This window comes from Typopeltis vanoorti, chromosome 19 (assembly GCF_054136105.1).
Source record: "Typopeltis vanoorti isolate ZY-2024b chromosome 19, IOZ_Tvanoo_1.0, whole genome shotgun sequence".
Lineage (NCBI taxonomy): Eukaryota > Metazoa > Arthropoda > Arachnida > Uropygi > Thelyphonidae > Typopeltis > Typopeltis vanoorti.
In genome coordinates, this window is record NC_143567.1 from 92,095,934 (window position 1) to 92,120,756 (window position 24,823).

Sequence of the window (24,823 nt, forward strand, 5' to 3'; positions counted from 1 at the left end):
ACACACACACACTTCTCATCTCCATGGCTACTTAATTCTATCATTTATTTGTATGGGTTTTCCCCTGTTCCTTCACCATCTCTTAGGACTGGTTGAGCCCTCCTAGTGAGGGATGTATTTTATGACTGTAGATCTGTGTGTGTTCACAGACCAGTGTGGCTGGTCTGAAGGATGAAAAACCAGCTTCTAGGTGAAAAACCCCGCTATCCCCCTCCCCATATGAGATTGGCTAACTCTCCTTCGATTGAAAAGTCCATATAAAGATTCCTCTCGTCACTACGAGATTCGAACACAGGTTTTTTTCCAATCGAAGGGTTCAATGTTCCGTTGTTCTTCCAATTGTGCTAAGGAGGCATATTTGTGTTAACTCCACTGAGAAGACTAATTTTATTTAATTTGTCAATTATTCATTATTATGAAGAAATTTGGCGTTCTATTTTAATTAAAAATAATTCGTGAAATTATGTCTGCTCGCTAAGTGATGCTGATACTTTTACATTGTTATTAAGACGAATTTAAGAAAACAGGAATGTTTCTGGATATTGAGCAGGTAGGACGTATAACTAATCGAAAAAAGCACGTCTGTTCAATTAAAAATCTTCCCAGAAAATTATTAATGGTAACATTTTCATGAAAGCCAAACCCGACAAACAAGAAAATATCCCCATTTAATGTGAATTCGAGCACACAATGGACAAGCTATCTTAATGCATTTGGCATGTTTTGAGAAAAAATATACAAAAACTAAGAGCTTTCTTTAGAATTGTTTTTATATTTAGGAAGCTTAAAAGTAAGATTACGAAACTTTTTTAAACATTCCCAGTGAAAACCTCGAAATCGTTGCGTAATACACACCTTTCCCCCACCCATCTTGACATCGAATTAACGTTACGATGTGATTGGGAAAGGAAGACGCAACCTTGGCAGTAAAAGTGGTGGCCAACTGCGCGACCACCTAACTGCTATGGCAATTACACCGACGATGGCGATTTGTTCAAGGCCATGGCATTCAAGAACGTTGCTATCGGACACTTTTCGTCCAGGTTCTCACCAGGTGTCACTTCTGTTATGTGCAGAGAGACAGCTACTGAGCCACTCCGGCAGACTATTAATTCGTCCTACTTGAGCTTTAGCACGTGCAACTCAACATCGGTGATGAAGTGCTGACAGAGACCAGCATGCTAAGTCAATCAATCTATCCAACTACTCGCATGAATTAAATAGTTGCTTTAAGAATAGCATTAAAGATCGGAAATTTATTAACTAATCCTTTTTTCCCATAATTTCAAGAATTAATTTTTGTATATTCGATTACACACACGATGATATAATAAAACGAGCGTAAAATGGTGGTCATAATTTTTCCATAGTGGTGGTGTTATTCAGTGTTTAACGATTATTTTGCTGGTATACTGACAGAAATTCTGGTTTTGAGTAGTGGAATTCTAAAATATTAGAATGAAACAGATAATTTCACTTTTTCATCTAAAAATATACATTGTAATGCCTTACTTTTGTAAGCGAAACAAGTGTTTCAAGCATTTAAATAACCTCGTTTGCTTTCTTTCCACTACAAATATACGCATAACTCTTGAATTTGCGTGGCTAAGGTTTTTTTGTATTATTATTATTTTATATTGTCCGGAAACCGCTCTAGAAACGAAATTATTTTTTTTTTAAGTTAGTTCAGACCTCTAAGGCAAGGCGGTGGTGGCGCCACCTCACACCAAAAAAGTATCACAAAAAGAGTTTATGCCCAAAGTTGGAGCGTAGTGATGGAAGAAACGATACTTTAACTACTTAGCTAACTAAACTTGTACATTCACTGTAATTTATATATTAAGTGCAAATACAATTAGAGAATACTCAATCGCTTGGACAAAGTAATACTAATTCTGGAATTCATTTATTTACATTATGTAAATAATGTAAATAAATAAATGTAAATGTGGAAAGAGGGGAAAATAGCTCCACTGCATAAAGGAGGTTCCAAGACTGCTGTTGCAATTTACCGACCGATCAGCATATCAGAAGTCGTTGACAAGGTTTTGGAGAAAGTAGTCAATAGAAAAATACAGGAATGGATATATGAAAATTGGATACTGTATAGGGGATAGCATGGTTTTGTGAAGGGTAGATCATGCCTCACTAACTTGCTTACGTTTTATAACACAGTGACGGTTGAACTGGATAAGGGTAATGGGTATACAGTGTTACTGCTGGACCTTGCTAAGGCCTTTGACAGGATACCACATGGAATTCTAATCGGTAAACTGCAGCATATGGCGATGGATATAGGGTTGGTGAGATGGATAGGAGGGTGGTTGATGGAGAGATATTAGAGAGTAGTTTATTCAGGGGTAGAGTTCAAAAGACGACCTGTGACTAGTGGTGTACCGCAGTGTTCTGTTCTTGGACCACTACTATTTAATTTATTCATTAACGATATAGGAAAGGATCTGAGGGGAACTGTTCATTTGTTTGCTGATGATGCAAAGTTGGGTAGAGCAATAGTGAATGCACATGATGTCAAAACTTTGCAGGATGATTTGGATAGATTGACAGACTGGGCTAAGGAGAATAGATGCCAATTTAATGTGGCAAAATGTAAGGTTATGCATTTGGGGGTGAAAAGATTAGCAGCAATATACCACATTAGTGGAACTGTACTCCAGGAGATTGACAAGGCGAGGGATTTGAGAGTGTTGGTGGATAGGGAATTGAAGTTTAGGGGGAACATTGCAAAAGTGGTTAAATCAGCTCATCAAATCACTTGGTTACTGAAGAATACTTTGACGAGCAGAGACAAGCAAGTTATTGTTCCTCTATATCGAGCCTTGATAAGACCCCATCTTGACAACTGTGCCCAGATCTGGACGCCATGGTTTCTTCTTGATGGGGAGGAGGTGGAGAGGATCCAGAGGCGAGTGACCAAGATGATGATAGGTCTATGGAATGAACCTTATGAGAACAGGTTGAAGATTTGTGGGTTGCAGAAATTGGTTGATAGGCGGAGAAGGGATGATATGATTGAGACATTCAAATTACTGAAGGGTTTCTATAGGATTAATTCAGAGGATATTTTTCAGAATAGGACTGGTGGTGGTGGGAGGACTAGGGGCCATCCATGGAAACTGGGCAAGAGTGTGGTTAGCAAAGGGTGTTAGAACTAAGTTTTTAACTTGGAGAGTGGTGAACGAGTGGAATAAGTTGCCAGAGTATGTTGTGGGTGCCATGACTGCGAATCAGTTCAAGGCAGAGTATGATAGATACTGTGTGGATGTTGAATAGTTGTTCTTGACATGATGTTTAGGGCCTCCCTCGATGAGCCTAAGGACTCCATGGAGTTGCCCGTAATAATAATAATGTATATAAAATGTTAAATCTGATTGGTTAAATTTTATGTGCGCTAAAGGGAATACATATGGTTTTCTAATAACTGCATGTATAATAATAATATTCCAGGCTGCCGGCAAAACTTTTACCTCCAGCTTAGCAAAGGTTTGGGTTTTGTGAACAGAAGACTAAGCTAGTAAATAGAAAAATGTGAGGTAGAGTGGGAGGATGCCAAGATGATCAGAAAAAAATAAATAAATAAAAATGTGCTACGTATTTATAAGGTTAAAATACGCTAAAATATGTCTATTACGAAATACTTATGTGATTTAATAGTAAAAAGCTTTCTCACTGAACAAAATAAAAGTAAGCATTTTGTTCCACTATCGAGACAAAAGGATACTCTGAGAGGAAGCAGTTTTGTCGCATTTTAAAATTCAAGTTTCTTTAACTGCTTACACAAAATATGTGCTATCTTTTCATCCTCTCCTACCATGAACAGTCAACAAACCTCTTCTATTGTTTCGGAATACCGCTAATGGACACATCGAATCCTGTTGTAATCAAAACTACCGAATCAAAAATGTTGGTTAGCATTTCTTAGACGCTTGTGTATAATTACATTAGTATGTAAATAGTGAATTAAAAAAAAAGTCTTTTTGTCGTAAGCTACTGTTTGTGCATTACTATATTTAAAAATGCAACGAAAATTACACACACACACGACCGGTCCTAGAGTATCTGATGCTTCTAGGCAAAGAAAATTTAGGCGCCCCTATACACTGTCTCCCTCTCTATATATTTCGTAATACTCACACAAGCACACGTACACATGTGGATATTTATAAAAATAATACCATTATGAACATTAAAAAAATTTATTAATCAAAACGAATACGTTTGTATACATATATGATTACTCCTAACATCTGTATAGCAAGAAAATTATTACACCTTAAATAAAAATAACGAAAAATTAATCTTTCTGACTTTTGCTTTGGCAAATTTGGCGCACAGAAGTTTTAGCGCCCCTAGACGATTGCCTAGGTTCGCCTAATGATAAAGCGGCCCTGTGTATATATGTCATGTGTATATATTAAAAACAATAATATACTCCGTATTTTATTCTTTTTGAATTAAGTTCAGTTTTTGATCACGACAAATGTTTTATTCATCTGCTCGGGACATATGCAAGGTCATTCTAAAATACGTTTTGAAGATTATGGGGAAAAATCCCCCACCTTCCTCTGTCCTCTCAAATTCTACATCTACGCAATGTGTTCATCGAAGCAGGCAAAACAATACAGGTCGCCACAAACATCTTTACATAACCTGTTAGTCATTTCTAACAATTTACGGCAAAGCGTAAGAAGGAAATAACCTCATAAATCGTGTTTCTCTGACTTAGAACAGCAAACCAGAAACAAGGATAAGGGAATCCCCAGTCGTGCCATTTCGTGAGAACTGCGTTTGACGTCTGCAAAAAAGGATAACAAGTATCACTTATGTATGGTTTTTGTGTGTTTTAAGTAATATCCTGTCCCATAAAAGATATATTCACAGTTATTTTTATTATAATTCTCTTATGATTAGTGATCTTTGATCTCCAGAAAAAAAAAAACAAAAAACGATGAGATGATCTCAAAGAATAAAAAAAAAAGCTCATTTGTGTTTAATTAAAGAAAGGAGGGAAAGCATCACATGCCATTATCAAACAAGCCATTCAAATGTAAATTCGAATGTACAGAGAGGGCGCTCGTGTGAGTGTGTGGTATGGATGTTTGTGAATGTCTTTAAGCGGAAGATAAATTTCCCCGCCCGGTGTGAGTTTATTTCCCCGCTTAGCAAAGGCCTGGAGTGGATTAAAAAAGTTCCATGTCTGATCTCAAGAGCAATGTTTCCTGCTATGTATAAATAAATCACAAAAAAGATATAAAAAAATTGATAAAAATGAAAAAAAAAAAAAAATCCTTAGCCACCCATGGTACGAGGGTATTATAGATATACTAATAACATTTTGTGGGTGCGAACTACGGTTCCATATTACCGTTTTTTTTTTCTAGTACAATAACAGTATACATTTTATACCCCCCCCCCTCTCCCAATGAAGTATTCTATACTCATAGTCCAACAGTAATATCTAACTATGCCCTACTTTTAACAGTGACTTACTGTTATGTCTTTATTATTATTACATAACACCTCCAAGGAGTCCAAAGACTCATCGATGGAGGGCACTTACAACTCCCCGTCTCCACCACTTAATCCGCCAACCATCATCTAAACCAACGCCATCTACTGCCCACCGCCACCACTAGTATTTTTTTTGTCTGTAAATTACGTGTGTTCTACTATCGCAATTTATTTTTGGGTGTATTTCTCAAAATGCTGATAGTAATGAAATTCATGATTTGAATCCTTACAGAAATTTGTTCTGCTATATTAATTTTGTTACAATTGGATCACTTTTATTGACAGAAGCTATGAAGTGATTAATTATTTCTCACTAAGTGAAAATGTAATTCAATGAAATTCAGAATGTCTTATTAGTCATTTCGCTTTTGATTTCAATCGGACAATTTGTAGTTGCACGACAATATGGCAAAGTATGCTCACTAATTAAAAAAAAAATGATCGTAAGCAATCACAAAATGGTGCATTTCATTCAGTAACAGTTATACTCGAATAAAATAAAATAAAATAAAATAGAAATGATAATAATAAAACAGCAAAGCTATTTTGGTTAGTGAGTAGCTCTGTTGTTTTATTTTTTATTCAACTTTAAGTATAACGTAGTATTTATTTCGCTTAATTTTTCCATTAAAGTAGCTGCATATTTTAATAGCAATCTTAAACGATATATTTAAGTAAATTATCCACGAAAGCGGAATTATTTCAGAAGCGAAAACAATAATCGTTTATCAATCAGTATTGAACTGAACACCCCCCCCCTCAAAAAAAATTTTTTTTAGGCTTATGTAATGCATACATTATTTTTTTTTTTTTTGCTCAATTTTGTCACTACAGATAGTGAATTTGAAATCAAAATTTAAATGACTTGATAAGTTTAGAGATCCTAAATAGAACATTTTATTAATAAAATGCCATCCAGCTAATGCAAAATTATCAATTCATTTTGCCAAGAGAAGAAGAAAAAAAATGATCAGATTGAAACCAACCCGAAACACGTTGATATTAGTGTATACCTCAATTCAGTTTTTATTAAATTTGACAAAATATAGATATCGGAATATAATTTATTTTTTTTTTCACGTGTAGAAAATGGTCTGCTTGAAATGAAAATTGAAGTGTAAAATTTTTGTTAGGATCTTGCATTCTGAATTTCAATAAAATCTGCACAGCCTGAATCCAGGAATAAACTTGACAAAATTAATTGTGTGAAACGCACCTCAAAATAGCAAGAACGACTTATAAAACAAGTTTTGAAAGATTGCGTAAGTGAAAAGAAAGCTGCATGATTAAGAGTACTAATTAGAAATGAAAAATTTCCCGCCTGCTAAGACAAAAATTGCCAAACGATATCTTCCTATTAAAGATTAGCTGTTTTTCCAGGCATAAAGCAATTGCAGTTAATTAAAGCAATAATCTGCAACCGAACGTGTCGCCAAAAGAAATACAAATAAAATCAGTTAAAAATGAGATACAAGGAAAATGTGGAAAATAATGAACCAGCAGAGCAAGAAAGAAAACTAATCTCCCCAAGGCATCGTTAAGAATAAATTTAAGGACAAAACAGATTATTAACCAGCAGACGAATGGAGTTTCTTTATTCTTCCCTCTCCCCAAACCTTGCAAGTAACAAGACTGGACAGCTTTTCTAAGGACATACACATAAGGGTGGCTCAAATACATGTACACGATATTCAGTTTAGATAACGAAAGAATTATGTCAAATGGTAAACCGAATTTAGATTAAATCCTTCATGTGCTAACTTATTCACTTATCCGATATTATCGTAAGAGCTACGTAAAAACAACTGCGCTTGGAAAGGTACATTCTAAGTGGCCTTGCAATTATTATTATTTTTTTTTCTCCTTAATTTCGGTATGGTTTGATTGGAGCTGGGTCGAAATACCCAATAAATTGAAATGATTGAAATCTCATCGACTCCTTTATTTTATGAATATATTTTTTTAATTATACAATGCACGTAAGAGTAATAAAATCAAAATATGGAATTATATCGTTAAGTGTGGAAAACATCATCTATGAGCATCACATTTAAAATCGTCACCAGCACCGAGTTAAGAGGAAGGAAATGTGTGTATTTAAATAACTTATGGTATATAAAAAATAAATAAATAAAAATAAAATAATAAAATAAAAAATCATTCTCTAATAAAATATTAGAATTATTTAAGTTAAGTAATTTTTTTTTATAATTGTATCCACTGGTAAAGTATAAAAATTCCCGCAGTATATATATTTCCTTTCTCTGAATTATATACTTTCGTGGGATAGTAATAAGAGCTACTTGGTTAAAGTAACTCTCAAATCAACATTTCAAGAACGGCCAACTCAAAAATTTCCATGATGAAATTTTTGCCAGTAGTACTGCTATCAATAATTGCCAAAAATCATCCAGTATATTACAAAAAATGACACTGGATGCATTGCAATATTTCTCCAAAAAACTGACAACCTGTAGAAATCATCCATACTCTCAAGAAAAAAATAGTTTAATATCCTTCCTCGTTATGGATCAGCAGTATATATGGTAAGGTCGAATAGCAAAATTTTCAAGTAAAATATAAAATAACACGAGGATCTTTTGCGATAATATTGAAATATCACTTTAGCCAGCAATCAGATATGCAATAACAGCGCAGAGAATTATGCGAACACATCATAAGCAAGAAACATTACAGCAAATGCATTTGATGCCCCAGATGATAAACAACCACTATGCTACAAAGAAGTAATCTATCCACGAGAATCGGCTCAAGTTGAACAAGATAGTACAACCCAGCGGCTAGCGAATAAAGTTTGTGGGAGAAAGGATCTAGATTCGCATCTCATGATATTTGAGAAATACAATCGACTGAAAACATGATATTTTATTGCAATACCTGCAGAAGGGAAGAGCACGTAAACACGACCATATCCAACGCTTTAACCGTACAGCAAATTTCATTGCATCTTATTCTTCGGTTATGTATAAGATTTGCCATTAAGTATCAACCTATTAAATGGCATAGCGAAGTGGAGGGGGACCTTTTTTATGGTTTCCTCCTTTACATAGATTCCAAATGATGGGAAAATTTCGCTCCGGGCGCATAGTGCCCTTGATATGACACTATAACCCACACACGAAAGGGTGTGGTATGGTATCGTGTATGTGTAAGACAACTTGTTAACAGCGACTTGAAAAACGACGTTTTTGCTTCTTAGAAAGAAAAAAAAAAAAAAACTGAAGGAGGAAGACTATTTCAAACATCAAATGTGGACTGTGAAGAGAACAGAAGCAAAGCTAGTTCGCTTAGTATGAATCGCTGTATATATGTGGATAGCACTAGATTTCATTCCAGTTTCCATAGACAATGCCAGCTGAATGTTCATAGTAGTACTTATAGAAGTAAAAAAAAAAAAAATTACCACATGAGTAACAGTGTATAATAAGGCTGTAAGAATGGGTCTGTCTACAAGAATAGTCGAGATAAACTGCATATTCCAACAAACTGCCGAAAAATTCGGGTTTAAGTGCGCTATACCAAATGTGGGAACAGTATTCTTAAAGTAGAACCAATATGCACAGTGGGAGACAGTTCAAGAAAGAAGTATGGCCTATGACTCGAATGAAAGTGAATCTGCTCGGATGATAAGCCAACTATAGCTATTTGTTTATGATATCGGTCTGGGACCGGATAATAATTAGGTAGCACTTTTGTTTAACAACCCACAACCTTGTATCCAGTCCTGACGTTTGTGCGGAACTTCCAGATGGTAGATGCTTCATTTTTTCGCGGTGAGACCATCACCACACATTGCTTTTATTATAATATCAGACCCAAGCCCGAACGACTCATTCTTGATTTCTATACCTTTGCATAGCTAGCGGAATGAATTATATAACTTAGAGCATATGTGGCGATCTACGTGCATGTAGTCTTTCACTTTCCATGGCTGAATATCATTTCTTGTGTACAGACACAATGAATGGGCTATCCAAAAGGCTAAGATAGCCTTCTATTCGCAAAGGCTTGCAAAAAAGGCAAAGTTAACGTGATTGCATGTCTCGGGGACGAAAATTTTCAACCGGTAAATTATTTTACCGGTTGAAATTATGATTTATATGGTCTGAAAAAATTTTATTCGATTTTTTTTTTTTATCTCTCAGGAATTGATTTAATCAATCCGTGAGACATACCTTTTAGGACTACTCAAATGTATACGTTATACATTATTAACACTACATGTAATTTTCTCGATTGTTTTTCAAGCTTATTAAAATATTTGAAACTTATTTGGATTTCTGAACTCTGGAGTCCAAATATCAAAACCTCATCCTTTTGAAAACCTGGCGACTAAATCTGTGCAGTAATTCATATGCAGCCTGATCAAGGTTTTATACAATGGAATCAGAACATCCTTACTTCTACACGTCAGTGTTCTCCGCATCATTTCCATAATCCACTGTGTCGTCCTCACAATTTTAGCAAAATTGTCCACGAAATTTCAAGTCTTTATCCACCACAACCCCCAAATCGTTCATCTCCTTCCTCTTCCTTCAAAACATCCCCATCAATCCTAGGCTCTGCATCCTAAATTTTAAAACCTTACACTTGGTTTAATTAAACTGATATTCCCGCACACTCGCCCATTCACACAGTCTATTTAGGTCCTCTTGCAAAGCTACATTTATTCTACTTCTCATAATTTCCCGAACTTTGTATCATCTGCAAACAACTGTATATCGTAATTTAAGCCCTTTCCAATGTCATTTACATACAAATGAAAACAATCGCCCCAAAACAGACTCCTGGGAAACGCTACTAGTGACTTTCGTCTCCTGGAATATCACTCCCCACCCATACACAACTTATTGATACCTGTGAGACAGCCAATCCAACACACTAATCTATTATCCAATTCCATCTGTTCCAATTTAACTACTAGTTTTTCATGTAGTAATCTATCGAAAGCCTTTGCAAAATCTAAATATACTGCTATATATGCATTCCACCTGTCCAATGTTTTCGTCACCTTGTTATAATAAGCAGATTGCTAAAACACGATCTTCCTTTAGCAAACCCATGCTGTCTATTAAACAGAATTCTACTGCTGTGCACCCCGTTCTGAATCCTTGTCCTCACTAGCTTCTCCAACACCTTGACCACAACTCCAAACAAGCAGATTGGCCTATAATTTAAATCCTTATTCTTATCACTTCACTTATGAAGTGGAACAATTTTTCCACTGTTCCATTTCTTTTAGGACCTGGGCTAATTTATGACTCGTGTTGAAAATGTACGTTAAAAGTGTTAAGGTCCTGGAACATTCCCTCGAGACATGCGGTGATATACCATCAAGTCCATGCCTTGTTGCCATCAAGTTTACTCAATTCTTCAGGGTTAGGGACCACGAGATGGCGGCACATTTGAGCCGTCTCTCTTCACTGAGTACCGCTTAATTAGTGATAGCCTTGGGCCATCTAACTCTGATTGGTACCAGTGGAGACTGAACTGCCCACTCAGTCTCCAAAAGTTAGATAGGGCTAAATGGCCTCGCCTACTCCCCGTATACGGGAATAAAAAGGCGTTAGCTGATTTTTTTTTTTTTAAATTCTTCATATATCTTCTTCTCAATCATCACCAGTGATTCCTTCCCCATTCCCACTACTTTCAAGTTCTGCATTATATTACAATCATAAAAATGAAATACTTTAATGAATTTCTCATTTAACATCTCTACTATATCCTCCTCAGTGTTTATCATCCTCCCATAATCATTCTTCTTTCTACTGGCCGCATATCGAAAAAACTCCCTAGGATTTCTTTTAGCATCATTTGCTAACTACTGATCATACCGCACTTTTGTTATGCTTACTAAGTGAATCATCTTCCTTGTTTGCTCTTTGTACCCCTCATGTAATTGATTATCTCCACTCATCTTGTGCCATATCCACAATGCTTTTCTTCCAGATTGCATGCTTTACCTCTTCAGTCATCTACACCTACTTTATTTAATCTCCTGACCTTTGGAATATACCCAGTCATTGCCTCTGCCAGAAAATTCCTGATTAGAGACCAAACAGAATTGATTTCCTTCCCATGCAATTCCTCATTCCTGAGTTTGCCATAATCACCGCCTTGTGAGTAAGGTAGGTCTCTTAAAAAGAAGAAATTCATTCTCTTTGGTTCCTGATGCTGTCTCTTCATTCCAGTCCATATTATCATAATTGAAATGGTCTATAATGATCACCCTTTTCTTATTAGCAAGACCGTTTGTCTAAACATTTCCTTCTCACTGCCTTCCACATTACCAAGTCTATAGCAACACCCTACTAAACATTTCATCATATTTACTTCCACTTTACACCATACTGCTTCAAAACTACAGTCAGTATTTGCTCTTTGCATTTCCATCCTAGATGAGCACAAGTCTGCATCATCAATAACACTCCTCTCTTTCTGCTTTATCTATCTTCGTGAAAGACTACATGTCCCTCCATCTCTATTCTTGTCAGAATGTCATCCTCATTCAACCATGTCTCACCTATACCAACAATTTTTGGGCAAATTAACTCAATCAATGCTACAATTTCACCGCCCCCTTGTTTCGAATACTTCTAGCATTTGTAAACATACACGCTAGCTCATTTCTGTTTCAATAACAAGTCCTACTAACCCCACTTCTCGGGATGAATCTTCCACGCTTTCCCTTATCCATTCCTGTCTATCAGGGGTGTAGTATCCACTGATACTACACCCCTCCCCAGACCTAAGTATCGCCCCACATCCTTGACTACCTTAATCTTTTCTTGCGCACTCGCACATCTACTCCTGAAACCATCATCTACACTTTTCACGCAGTGTCCACCCTGACCTCCTCCCCACTTTCCCATCCACTTTGTGTTCCTTCTCTCTCTCATTCTCTTCACTCGCGCCACTCACCTCTCCATTACAAACTTGCCTATCTTACTCTCTTGCTCTTCCACAACACCTCTTGCTTCCCCAGGTCCACTTCAGTCATTCTCCAACTGACTTACACCAAATCATTCAAATGTAGCCCATTTTTATATAGCTCTATACGTCCCTTAACCTCATCCCACATATTCATAAAATGAACTCCTTTCTCCTCACACAACTCTACTAGCATATCATTCATAATCTTTCCTCACCTTCTCAACTAATCATTACCATCCCCGGCCAACACGCTGACCACCTTACTGACCAAACTTATCTTTCACTCTTCTTAACAGTCTCATGACATCTCTCCTTACATTCTTCTCGTTACCAATTAGATCATTCGTTCCAACTACCATTACTAACTCTTTTGCTCGCGTATTCCTCTTATCCAATGCTTCAACAACCCAGCTCATTCTACTTCCCGGAAGGCAGACCTTGTGCACCTTTTCATTCGCCAAACCTTTTATCGAATCTTCGTACATTACCGCTCTCAAATCATTCGCTATTTCTTTCAAATCTTTCGTTCCATTCTTCCTCACATTCCCACGCATATCCGTAATTCTCCTCAGTTCATTCCTCATAGGTTTAATCTCTTGCCTCATATTTGCCAACTCTGCTTTCATATCTTAAATTACGTAGTTTTTCAGTGCCGTTTACGCAAGTAATACCTTGTACGTCCGCTGTCCTACCGCTAACTCGCAGCCACCTACCAATCGACCTCTCTAACTCATCGCCACTTTCGTCTGATGTCGTATTTCATAAGCACACTTTCTCATTTATTCATACTTCACCATCATGAAATGGTAACCGATATAGTTTTCAGCATTTATCCAAACACACCAAGCAGTAAACAGATTTGTTTTATTTTAGTGGTTCACAATGTTCACGGCATATGAAAAAAATAAAAATAAATAAAAAATAATAATAATAAATAAATTTATTCAGAATTAATTTATAAATTCATTTTTTCGTTCAACGCCTCCCCTAGTGTAATGATTGAGAACCATTTCTTTGTGAGTACGCCGATGAGTTTATTATTATTATTCGTGACACCTCCTAGGAGTCCGAGGACTCATCGCGGGAGGACAACTATTATTTTTTTTGTCTGTAAAGTAAATTGCGTGTGTTCTGAAGGGCCGATTTGTCTGTATGCGGGCTGAAAAACCCGAGTTTCCGGGAGGAAAAAAACTGCTACCTCCGTATGAGATCGGCTAACTCACCTTAGATTGAAAAAGTCCACATAAAGATTCCTCCCGTCGCAAATGAGAATCGAACTTACGCCTATTCTAATCGAAGGGCGCAATGTACCGTCCTTCTTCCAATTGCGCTACGGAGACGTTTTGATAACAAGGAATCACTATAATATAACTTTGAAATATCTTAAATCAATATATAACTTTGAAATTTAAATTTCCAATCGGACAATTTTATTTACTACTTATATAGATTCTGCATTTTATGTTATTTATTTTTTAAAGTTTCGTTGTCAAGTTAACAAGACTGTCACGGGTAAATGAAAAGACATTTTCATTTACTCGTAAGAACAAAATTCCGATTGACGTGTATCAGTGACTTGACGTCTGCTTTTATTTATGTATCGGTTTTGAAATGCAGTTGCATTCAAACATTTATGAACGAACGTCATTTGCAAGCTCGCTCAGGAAGATTTTATTCTAGAATCTTTAATTAGTAATATTTATTACGTGAATAATTAATATTTGCAGTTTTTATCAATTGTAGTGAATTTCTTGAATTAAATTCCAGAGTTGAATTTCTGTTTCATATAAAATATAGGTAAGTTCCTTTACATATATGTTTAAGGTTGTGATGCATGTACATGACATTTATTATTAACTCTCCCGAAGTTAGTCATCGAGGGAAAGAGGTTTATAGCTTCATTTACAATTTATGGGGTATATATTCCATTTATGAAAAATGAAGTAATTTTACTTCAAAAGTTTGAATCGTTTTGTGTGCTTACTTGAACGTAAGCACACAAAGCACATCAAATTACGTTTGTTACGTAATTTGATGAAGGCAGTGCGTGTGCGTGTGTGTAAAATCATCCTGTAATTGTCTGGTATTCATGTTTCTTTTAAAACGGCTTGGGGAAAATATAAAGTAGCACATATTGTTTGATCGCTTTTATTTATATTTAAACTATTAAAATAATTGAGAAACGCAAATCTTACCTGGCCAGCAAGGGTTGATGCTAAGAATACCTCTCCCGTCTGTTTGTTGATTCGGAAATATCTCGATCCGTCCAGATAGACAGCAGGGTCGATGCCGTATTCGATAGTATCATGGTCCTCGTCTCTTGTCTGAACAGTAGCAATTCGACTACCTATTATAATCAACAGATCAGAATTCACACGCATTAAAAATTAATAAATTAACTAATAAGAATTCTGCTTACACGGAGTTTATTAAGTGGCTTACAGACAGGACTGGCCCAATCAGGCCCAAAGTAATGTTAACAAATGAGTCAGATTTTTTTTTTTGTAAAAATTAATCAATAAATATCGTATATTAATTTTAATACTGTTTAATAGCATTATTCCTGACGGCTAATTATATTAAATTATGGGCCTACTAATAAGATCCTATTCCCCCCCCCCTATTTTATACGGCTGGACTGCTTATAGAGAAAGAAGGCATAACTGAGTTGAACCCCACTATTTTATTGTTAAAATTTTTAATAACTTGTTTTGCAAGCAGCCTTTGTTTCTTCGTAGTTGTCCGTTATGTTCCGAATTTCTTGTATTAACGTTATTGTGGGGTAGGGATATTCAAAAAATCTATTGTCAAAATGTTATGTTTTTCTTCAAAGAAAAAAAACTTTTCTGTATGTTTTAATAACAAATAAGACTTTAGAGACCATTTGTCATCCATCCATCCTTATGCTTTGTATATTATTATGTGACACACCTCCAAGGACTTATCACGGGAGGGCACTCTACTCCTCTACACACACATCTAACCATCTCCCCTACTACTCAATTCTCCTACTGCATACAGTTACCATCAACGCCATCTGCCGCCCATCACCACCACCAACAGTTTTTTTGTTGTTTTTTTTTGTCTGTAAATTGCATGTGTTCTGAAGGCCGATTTGTCTGTACGTAAGATGAAAAACCAGAGTTTCCGGGAGAGAGAGAAAAAAACCTACCTCTGTATGAGATCGGCTAACTCACCTTCAAACGAAAAAGCCAATATAAAGATTCCTTTGACGAGAAATCGATCTTAGGCCTTTTTCTTCAATTGCGCTACGGAGACGCTAGATGCAGTGTGGACAGATGATTGTGTAGTGGATGTAAGTACTGTAGACAATGGTAATTTGAGTATCTCATTTAATGATAACTCTGCGAAGTGGCTACTCAACTCACGAATTTGGCTGAGTGCGGAGTTAAAAAGGAAGACCTAAAAATATAGGTACAGTCATCCCTCGACTTACGTCCGTTCGAAGATACATCCGTGATCCCAAAATGGAATAAATGACGTTTTCAACTATACTTTCGAACAAGACGCAAGGGAGCGTAAAGTAAAAAAAGATTTTATTTAGCAACAATGCAACGACAACAGCGCATTCAACGGCAACCACCCTCGGTTGAAGCCACGTACTGACTTCAACAGTTTCTCTGCTGATTTTGTATTGAAAAATAGGTCATTTGTGTATTTATCGTTAAATATTTGGCGATATTTTGTGCAACATGGCCCCTACACGCCCAATTAAAAAACCTAGTGAAGAATCACAGAAAAAGAGTCGAGCAATTGATCTTGAAACGAAGTTGCAAGTTCAACGATAGTGACGAAGCAACGACAAGGTCCAATCGGTGATTGGAAAAGCTATTTCCATCATGCGTAGAGGACCTAAACTAAAAGCGCATGTCTTAGCACTATGACCATAACCGCTAAGGCACTAAGTCTCTTCAACATGTTGAAGGAGGACCCGATTATGACTACGAATTCAACGCTTCTTCCGGTGGGTTCATGAGATTCAAGCAGCGTTTTGCACTGCATAATGTGAAAATGTATGGTGAATCTGCAATTTCCGATGCGAAGGCTGCCAAGGAATTTGTGAAGAAATTTGATAAAAATTATTGCGGAGGAAAATTATTTGGCACAGCAAATATTTAATATGGATGAGACTTCCTTGTTTCGGAAAAAAATTCCCGAGCGGACAATTCATCCACAAAAAAGCTGAAATCTATGGCTGGTTTCAAAGCTCTTAAAGACTGTGTTACGATTCAGTTAGGGGATAATGTGGCTGGATATAAACCGAAACCATTTGTGATATGGCACAGTGAGAATCCACGAGCCTTCAAAAACATTCGGAAGCATACTCTTCCAGTTCATTAGCGGAGATAAAAGAAACCGTGAATGGCTCAAAAATTATTTGTGGATGCCTTAAGCAACTGTAATGCGAGTGAAATGGAAAGGTATTGTGTGAAATAAACTGTAGAATTCAAAATTTGATTAATTCTAGATAATGCTCCAGGTCATCCGTCTTATATCGATCATCTTCACCGTTCAAGGTCATGTTTCTCCCTCCAAACACTACTTCATTGATCCAACCGATGGATCAGGCAGTTCTTATAGTGTTTAAGGCTTATTATCTACGGAGAACTTTTTCACAAGCCATTTCTGCTACTGAAGGAAACGACCAGATTCTCATGCAATTCTGGAAAGCATTCAATATTTAAAAGATATATTTCGGTGATTACACCACATTTTCTTTTATTATTCAGGAAATAATAGTTATTATTTCCTGAAATAATAGTTCCCAACAAGTTTCGTAAATCGTAGGATTTACATCTTCAGGGGGTAAATAGTATAACTTAAAGTTTAAACAAGAGAATTAATAAATACAAATCATAACCGTCTGGCTATTCATAAAACTCAAATAACAGAATGCAGATATATAACGTTATTTGACGTTGAACAATACTGGACGATGTCACGTGTTCTTGCTCTCGTTCATACAGTCCGAGCTCAGATTGAGGTAGATTTTTTATTAGAGCTGACCACACTTGATGGAGAATTAAACCTTGATTTTTATTGCATTGGGTTGGTTTTTTTTTTTAGCATATTAGCAGCTTCTTTAAATTTTCTTATACAACTGTTGTTTTCTATGTATGACATCGTCGTTTTTTGCCAGAGTACATCGTGTCCAGTGGAAGTGGTATGGAAAGCAAGACCGTTTTTTGTTCTCTTTTGTATTGTACGTCTTTTTGGTGTTCAGCCATGCGTATTTCTCCAGATCTTCCTGTCTGTCCTACGTAGCAAATCCCGCAAGAGCAATGGATTTTGTAGATTCCTGGTTTTTTAAGAGGATGATGAGGTGGTTTTGGTGGATGTAGGAATCTTGAGATTTTTTTTTCATTAATTTGGCTAGCTTATCTGTAACATTTTTGATATAAGGAAGCGAGATTGCGTTTTTGTAATCCTGTTTTATTGTATTGTTAGCTGGAGTCATTTTAAGGATTCTCTTGATGGTTTTTGTTTCATATCCATTCTGTTGGAGGATTTGTGTTAAGTATTTTAGTTCTTCATTACATCTTTCTTGTGTACTGGAGACATTGTATGCACTGTCTCTGTAATGAAGAACTAAAATACTTAACACAAATCCTCCAACAGAATGGATATGAAACAAAAACCATCAAGAGAATCCTTAAAATGCCTCCAGCTAACAACACAATAAAACAGGATTACAAAAACGCAATCTCGCTTCCTTATATAAAAATGTTACAGATAAGCTAGCCAAATTAATGACCAAACACAACATAAAAGTGGCCTTCCTATGGAAAAAATCTCAAGATTCCTACATCCAACAAAACCACCTCATCATTCTCTTAAAAAACCAGGAATCTACAAAATCCATTGCTCTTGCGGGATTTACTACGTAGGACAGACAGGAAGATCTGGAGAAATACGCATGGCTGAACACCAAAAAGACGTACAATACAAAAGAGAACAAAAAACGGTCTTGCTTTCCATACCACTTCCACTGGACACGATGTATTCTGGCAAAAAACGACGATGTCATACATAGAAAACAACAGTTATATAAGAATTAAAGAAGCTGCTAATATGCTAAAAAACCCAACGCAATAAAAATCAAGGTTTAATTCTCCATCAAGTGTGGTTAGCTCTAATAAAAAATCTACCTCAATCTGAGCTCGGACTGTATGAACATGAACACGTGACATCGTCCAGTATTGTTCAACGTCAATAACGTTATATGCATTCTGTTATTTGAGTTTTATGAATAGCCAGACGGTTATGATTTGTATTTATTAATTCTCTTGTTTAAAACTTTATACTATTTACCCCTGAAGATGTAAATCCTACGATTTACGAAACTTGTCGGGAACTATTATTTCAGTGTTTTATATAACTGAATAATAAAAGAAAATGTGGTGTAATCACCGAAATATATCTTTTGAACCAATTAGCCACAGAAGTCTACGCCTGCATTAAATATTTATCATGCTATTAAAAATATTGCTGTAGTTTGGGACGAAGTGATTTCTCATTGTACGAGTGGCATATGGAAAAAGACATTAAAATGGGTTGTGCACGATTTTGGAATTTTTGAAAAAAATGAAGACCTTTGTAAATTGTGTGAAGAAATAGTGGGCCTAGCATCTGAATCTCGAAGTGCCCCTGAAGAGTTGACCAACGAAGAATTGGTGGAACTGGAGGAACAACGTGTTGCAGAAGAGGAAGAACGAGAAAAAGGAGATGTGGTTAAACAATTCACAGCGAAGGGTCTTGCAGAAATGTTCTCTGCAGTTAGCGATGTTCTCAAGGTTGAAGACATGGACCCCCCAATGTTCAACGTAACTTATTAATAGAAAGGAAAGTACATGATTCGTTTACTTGCTATAAACAAATTTATAATTAAAAGAAGAAGACTAATAGCAAAGCATATTGAACATTTTCATCAAAAAAACAAATGTTACACCAGAAGCTGCAGCCTGGTCCTTCACATAGGGAAGGTAATAAAGATGTGATTGTGGAGGAAGATTTGGGTGATTATTCTCCTGTTTTATCGTGGCAGTAACACACAGTACAGTTTTATAATAAGGTTTAAAAATTAAAATGACAGTATACTAATTACTGTTAAGTCCCTAACCCCTATAACTCTGTTGATTTAATGTATCGACTTACGTCCGAACCGACTTAACTCCTGCCGGATGTAAGTCGAGGGATGACTGTATTCATTCTAATTCACTTATGCAGCCGAAAGCGATGTAATGTCGGTGAATATTACAATCATTTCACTTATAAGTAAATATCAATTACTGTAATATTTTTTAACTTTAATATTTTATATGCTTAGCACTGCGTTTTTATTTATCAACTTAGGGTTTTACTTGTATGAATTTTTAACTGGAGATCCAAGATAAAGATTTAAAGATGCTTGCCTGTTTTTTAAAATTCAGATGTTTATTCTCAATTCTTTCAACTTCATTTAATTATCATTTTTTCCCCATGCATGAAAACACTGTCAGTTATTAAAATGCACATGTATTCTGAGCTGAGGATAAATATATATAATCAGCAAACTTGGATAAGAACGTCTCAAACTTTTTTTTTTTTTGTCGTTGTTGCTTTGAAGTATTTCAAAGCGATTGGTTTGCGTGTGCATCTAAGACGATGTAACGGTTCGACGTCTAGAAAATGCTTGACATTTTTTCGAAGGAAAGTGTTAAGGATTTTTATCCATTAGGATGCATTTCAGTTCTTCCGACATTCACTTTTAAATCGAAAGCTTAAATATCTATTTTACTGCCTCGTTTTGTATTTGTGTTATAGAGGAAAAGAGTTTTTTTATAATTATCAGAAAGGAAAGGATAAAATATCCACTTTATTTCCATATTTATTTTTCTCAAAGCCTACAACCACAGACTATCTACGAACCATGTTAACATGTTCCTACTTTCTCATTAACCTCTTGTCCCCCCCCCATATATATATATATATATATATATATATATAGAAAATTTTAACTTTGGTATATATTATGTATTCAAGATACCAAGCAATTTTATATAAACTTGGTTTTTAATCCTATTTCCCAAGAATGCAAACAGAAAGAAAGAAAGTCAAGTTTGCGCCTGCAAATCTAAGGCAACTGATCCCTAAGGTAGCGCCAGTCGAGTCAACTCGTGATAAAGGTGGATAAAGCTCTGATCACTATTCTATGTATTTTTTTCTCTAATGTAAAGCACATCCCCTTACGGAGATGTATGATGCTAAACATTAAAGGCAATGGTCACTATTTATACCGGTTTCGGCCTTTGTTGAGGTCTCGTCAGTGGGAGCCAGACCAGAAATTGCTAAGAGTGAAGTAATGCACAGCTCATTATGTATTTTACCAAAACAAGTTGCCAAAAGGGGTTTTAACCTTATAAAAAACTCCACTCCTGCATAAAGTGGTTTATGCAGGAGTGGAGTCTAAAAGACGGCTTGTGACTAGTGGTGTGCCGCAGGACTCTGTTTTTGGACCACTGCTTTTCAATTTGTTCATCAATGATATAGGAAAGGATTTGAGAGGAAGTGGTCACTTGTTTGCTGATGATGCAAAGTTGGGTAGAGCAATTGTGAGTGCACAGGATGTCAAAATTTTACAGGATGATTTGGATAGCTTAGAGGACTGGGCTAGGAAAAATGGATGTCAATTTAATGTGGCAAAGTGTAAGGTTATGCACTTTGGGGTGAAAAGAATAGCAGCAGTATATCGCATTGGTGGAATCGTACTCCAGGAGATTGATGAGGCCAGGGATTTGGGAGTGTTGGTGGATAGGGAATTGAAGTTTAGGGGGCACATTGCAAAAGTGACTAAATCAGCTCATCAAATCACTTGGCTCTGAAAAATACTTTAACATGCAGAGACAAACAAGTTGTTGTTCCTCTGTATCGAGCCTTGATAAGACCCCATCTGGACTACTGTGCCCAGTTATGGGCACCAGGGTTTCTTCGTGATGGGGAGGAAGTGGAGAGGATCCAGAGACGAGTGACCAAGATGATAGAAGGTCTGTGGAATGAACCTTATGAGAATAGGTTGAAGATTTGTGGGTTGCAGAGATTGGACGATAGGCGAAGGAGGGGTGATATGATTGAGACATTCAAATTACTGAAGGGTTTCTATAAGATTGATCCAGAAGATATTTTTGAAAATATGACTGGTGGTGGGAGGACTAAGGGCCATGCATGGAAGCTGGGCAAGAGCGTGGTTGACAAGGGAGTTAGAGCTAGGTTTTTTACTTGGAGAGTGGTGAATGAGTGGAATAAGCTTCCAGAGTCTGTTGTGGGTGCTAAGACCGTGAATGAGTTCAAGGCAAGGTATGATAGATACTGTGTCAATGTTGAATAGTTGTTCTTGACATGATGTTAGGGCCTCCCTCGATGAGTCTGTCGACTCCTTGGAGTTGCCCGGAACAACAACAATAATAATAAAATCTCAGCATGACAGATAGATGTAGAAAATATTTAGGCGATTTTCGCAATAATGCATAAGCAACTATTAGTTTATTTGTCTGTACATAGGCACATAAAAAATAATGCCACTCTGGCTAGACAGATTTGAATAACAATCAGTGTACTGTATTTATAAAATTTTTCGAATTCTCCATTTTTGCTTTCGTTGGACGGGTCTTAATTGTAGAATCAGACAAATGAGATACCAACAGGTTATTTATAACAGCGTTCTCAGTATACACATCCTCTGTCCAAAAAGAAACCGAACTTTTGATAGAAAATAAAACACAGACCAATTATAATTATTCAAATAATTTATTTCAATCAATATACTCTCGCTCAGCTTCGATACAGTTTGGCACGATCAATTAATTCGTTAAATGAGTTTTTTATATCGGTTTTTGGGATACTGTTGAGGGTTGTGACTACTGCCTCTTGAACGTTTTCAATGGTGTTATATCGCTTTCCTTCAGTCGGCAAATGAAGTCGGGGAAAGAGAAAAAAGTCACAGGGTGCTAAATCAGGTGAATACGACGAGTGATCCAACACATAAACTTGTTTTTTTTTTCTCAAAAACTGTCTCACTATGTTCGAACGATGAGATGGTGCTTTATCGTGCAAAAGTGATCAGCTGCCTGCATCACTATATTCATGCCATATACGACGAATTCTCGCTATCAATCGCTTCAGAACTTCGAGATAAAACTCACCATTGACCGTTTGGCCAAGCGGAACGAATTCTTTGTGGATGATGTCCTTGGAATAGTAGAAACAAATCACCATTGTCTTTACTTTTGACTTCTCCAAGCGACTTTTTTTCTGATGTCCTCTTCTGGTGGTCTCCAGTCAGCACTCTGTTTCGGGCTTATACTCAAAACACCACGTTTCGTCACCAGTAACGATCATTTCAAGGAAATTTGAATGCTTACGAGCGGTTTCAGGCATTTGCAGTGTTCAATTCCATGCATTTTTTGGTCATCGGTCAACTTGTGGGGAACAAATCGCGAAATCAATTTACAAAGGCCCAAACTCTCGGTTAAAATGTTGTGCACAGTTGATTTTAGAATCCCCAATTCATCTTCAATCAATCTCAAGGGCGATTTCGGGTTTCTTTTTCTTTCTTTTTTTTTTTTTTGATGAAATCACGCACTTTTTGCATGCTAACTTCGCTCAGTCCAATTTTTGGATGGCCCGACTTTTCGTAGTCCTCAAGCGTTTCACGACCACTTTGAAATCACTTAAACCACTCGTAAACTTGAGTACGGAATAAGCATTCATCACTGTATGCTTTTTGAGGCATTTAATGCGTTTCGGCAAAACTTTTACCTAGTTTAACACAAAATTCAATCGCAGCTCTCTGTGTGAAACTCATTTTCCGACCGTTCGTCAAAACACACTGTCATTCTTGGCATTGTAATTCGGCTTCTAATGAAACAAATGTCATAAACAGTTGACACAACACTAATGAAGGTTGCCACTTTCGACAACAAAAAGATACAACAGGTGGCACCACTAGTTTCTTCTATTTTCGAAAAGTTCGGTTTCATTTTGGACAGAGGGTGTATAAGCCAAAACCGGCTGCATTCAGTACGTCACTGTCAGCATGGTTGGCCCAGTGGATAGCATCTCTACCACCCTTAAGTGTGCGAGATGATATAGCGTTTGTGAATATCTTTAGGTGGTAAACGATTTTTATCGTTAGGTATAAGATTGTCACCCTGTTTATTGGCGATATGAGGTGGCTTAAGCAAAAATAGAGTAGGGGAAATAATTATTTAAGCTTAGTCCGCCCACACTTAGGCCTGTGTAGCTCAGTGGAAGTGGTGCTTGCATCCTCTGCGCTAGGCCCCGAAGATACTTATAGTTCAAGTCTAGTCGCCGACTGGAGGAATTTTTTGTAAGCTTTTCTTCGATCAGTTCCCGAGTTAGTCGAGCTCTGGAATGGGCAAGTGGGGTTTTTCTCCCGGAAACTAAAGAAAATCGACCGTACCCATATTATTTCAGACCGTAACACATCCTGTTAGGTTAGGTACCAAGAGATGACAGCATTTGTTTGCCCGTCTCTTCATCGGTGGCCGCTTACAATTAGTGATAGGCGAGCTTTCTGATTGGCTATCGGTGGAGATTGAACTGCCCACTGTTTCCAAAATCTAGATAGGGTTAACAGGCTTTGCCTACTCCATATTAGGGAATAAAAGGCGTTAGCTTATTATTATTAGTAGTAATCCGTCCACCTATCATACTAAAAATATAATGATGGTTTCATGCTGTGTGTGGGATTCACAAAGAAACATAGCGAGCAATATCAAAGTATGCTACTGCAATACTGATTCTCTGACTATTTCCTTGTTTTATTTAACTTCTTAGTTTGGTAGCATTGAGGTGTTAGAGTATACTATAAAAGACTTCTTTGTCATATTGTATTGTTTAAAATAAATGTGTTTATGCAAAAATCGAAATTATACAAGAAATGTATAATTCTACGCAAGTTAATTCATATAAACAGTGAAAGCTTCATTTTACTTATATGTTCTCGTCTTATTTAGGAAAAAAATGTCCTCTCAATAAAAATGAGAAACAAAGTCATTCTTCAAGATTGGATGAGACGCATAATCGTATTTTTCAAAAGGTGCGATTTTTTGTTGGGAGTGTGGGTGGAGAAGCGCTTAAATTAGTATTTTTCCCCGAGCCCCCAAACACCTAGTTACTGACTGTTCTGTTTCCTATTAATGTTAATAATTAACTAATGTCTTTTTTTATTGCTATTATTACACAAATACCACGCGGCAATAGCTTTTAACTCTCGAGTGAAACGTATTAAAATAATCGCTACTTTCATGAATCCGTGCTT

General features: G+C 36.5%; 1 protein-coding gene across 1 annotated transcript in view; it reads right to left on the minus strand.

The window, feature by feature from the left end:
- Positions 1–24,823, minus strand: part of LOC150096341 (tyrosine kinase receptor Cad96Ca-like) — a 106,148-nt gene that overhangs the window by 55,278 nt on the left and 26,047 nt on the right. Inside the window, exon 3 of the mRNA XM_090409035.1 lies at positions 14,679–14,830. Within this exon, the coding sequence (XP_090265161.1) occupies positions 14,679–14,830 (152 nt within the window). The remainder of the gene's footprint in view (positions 1–14,678; positions 14,831–24,823) is intronic.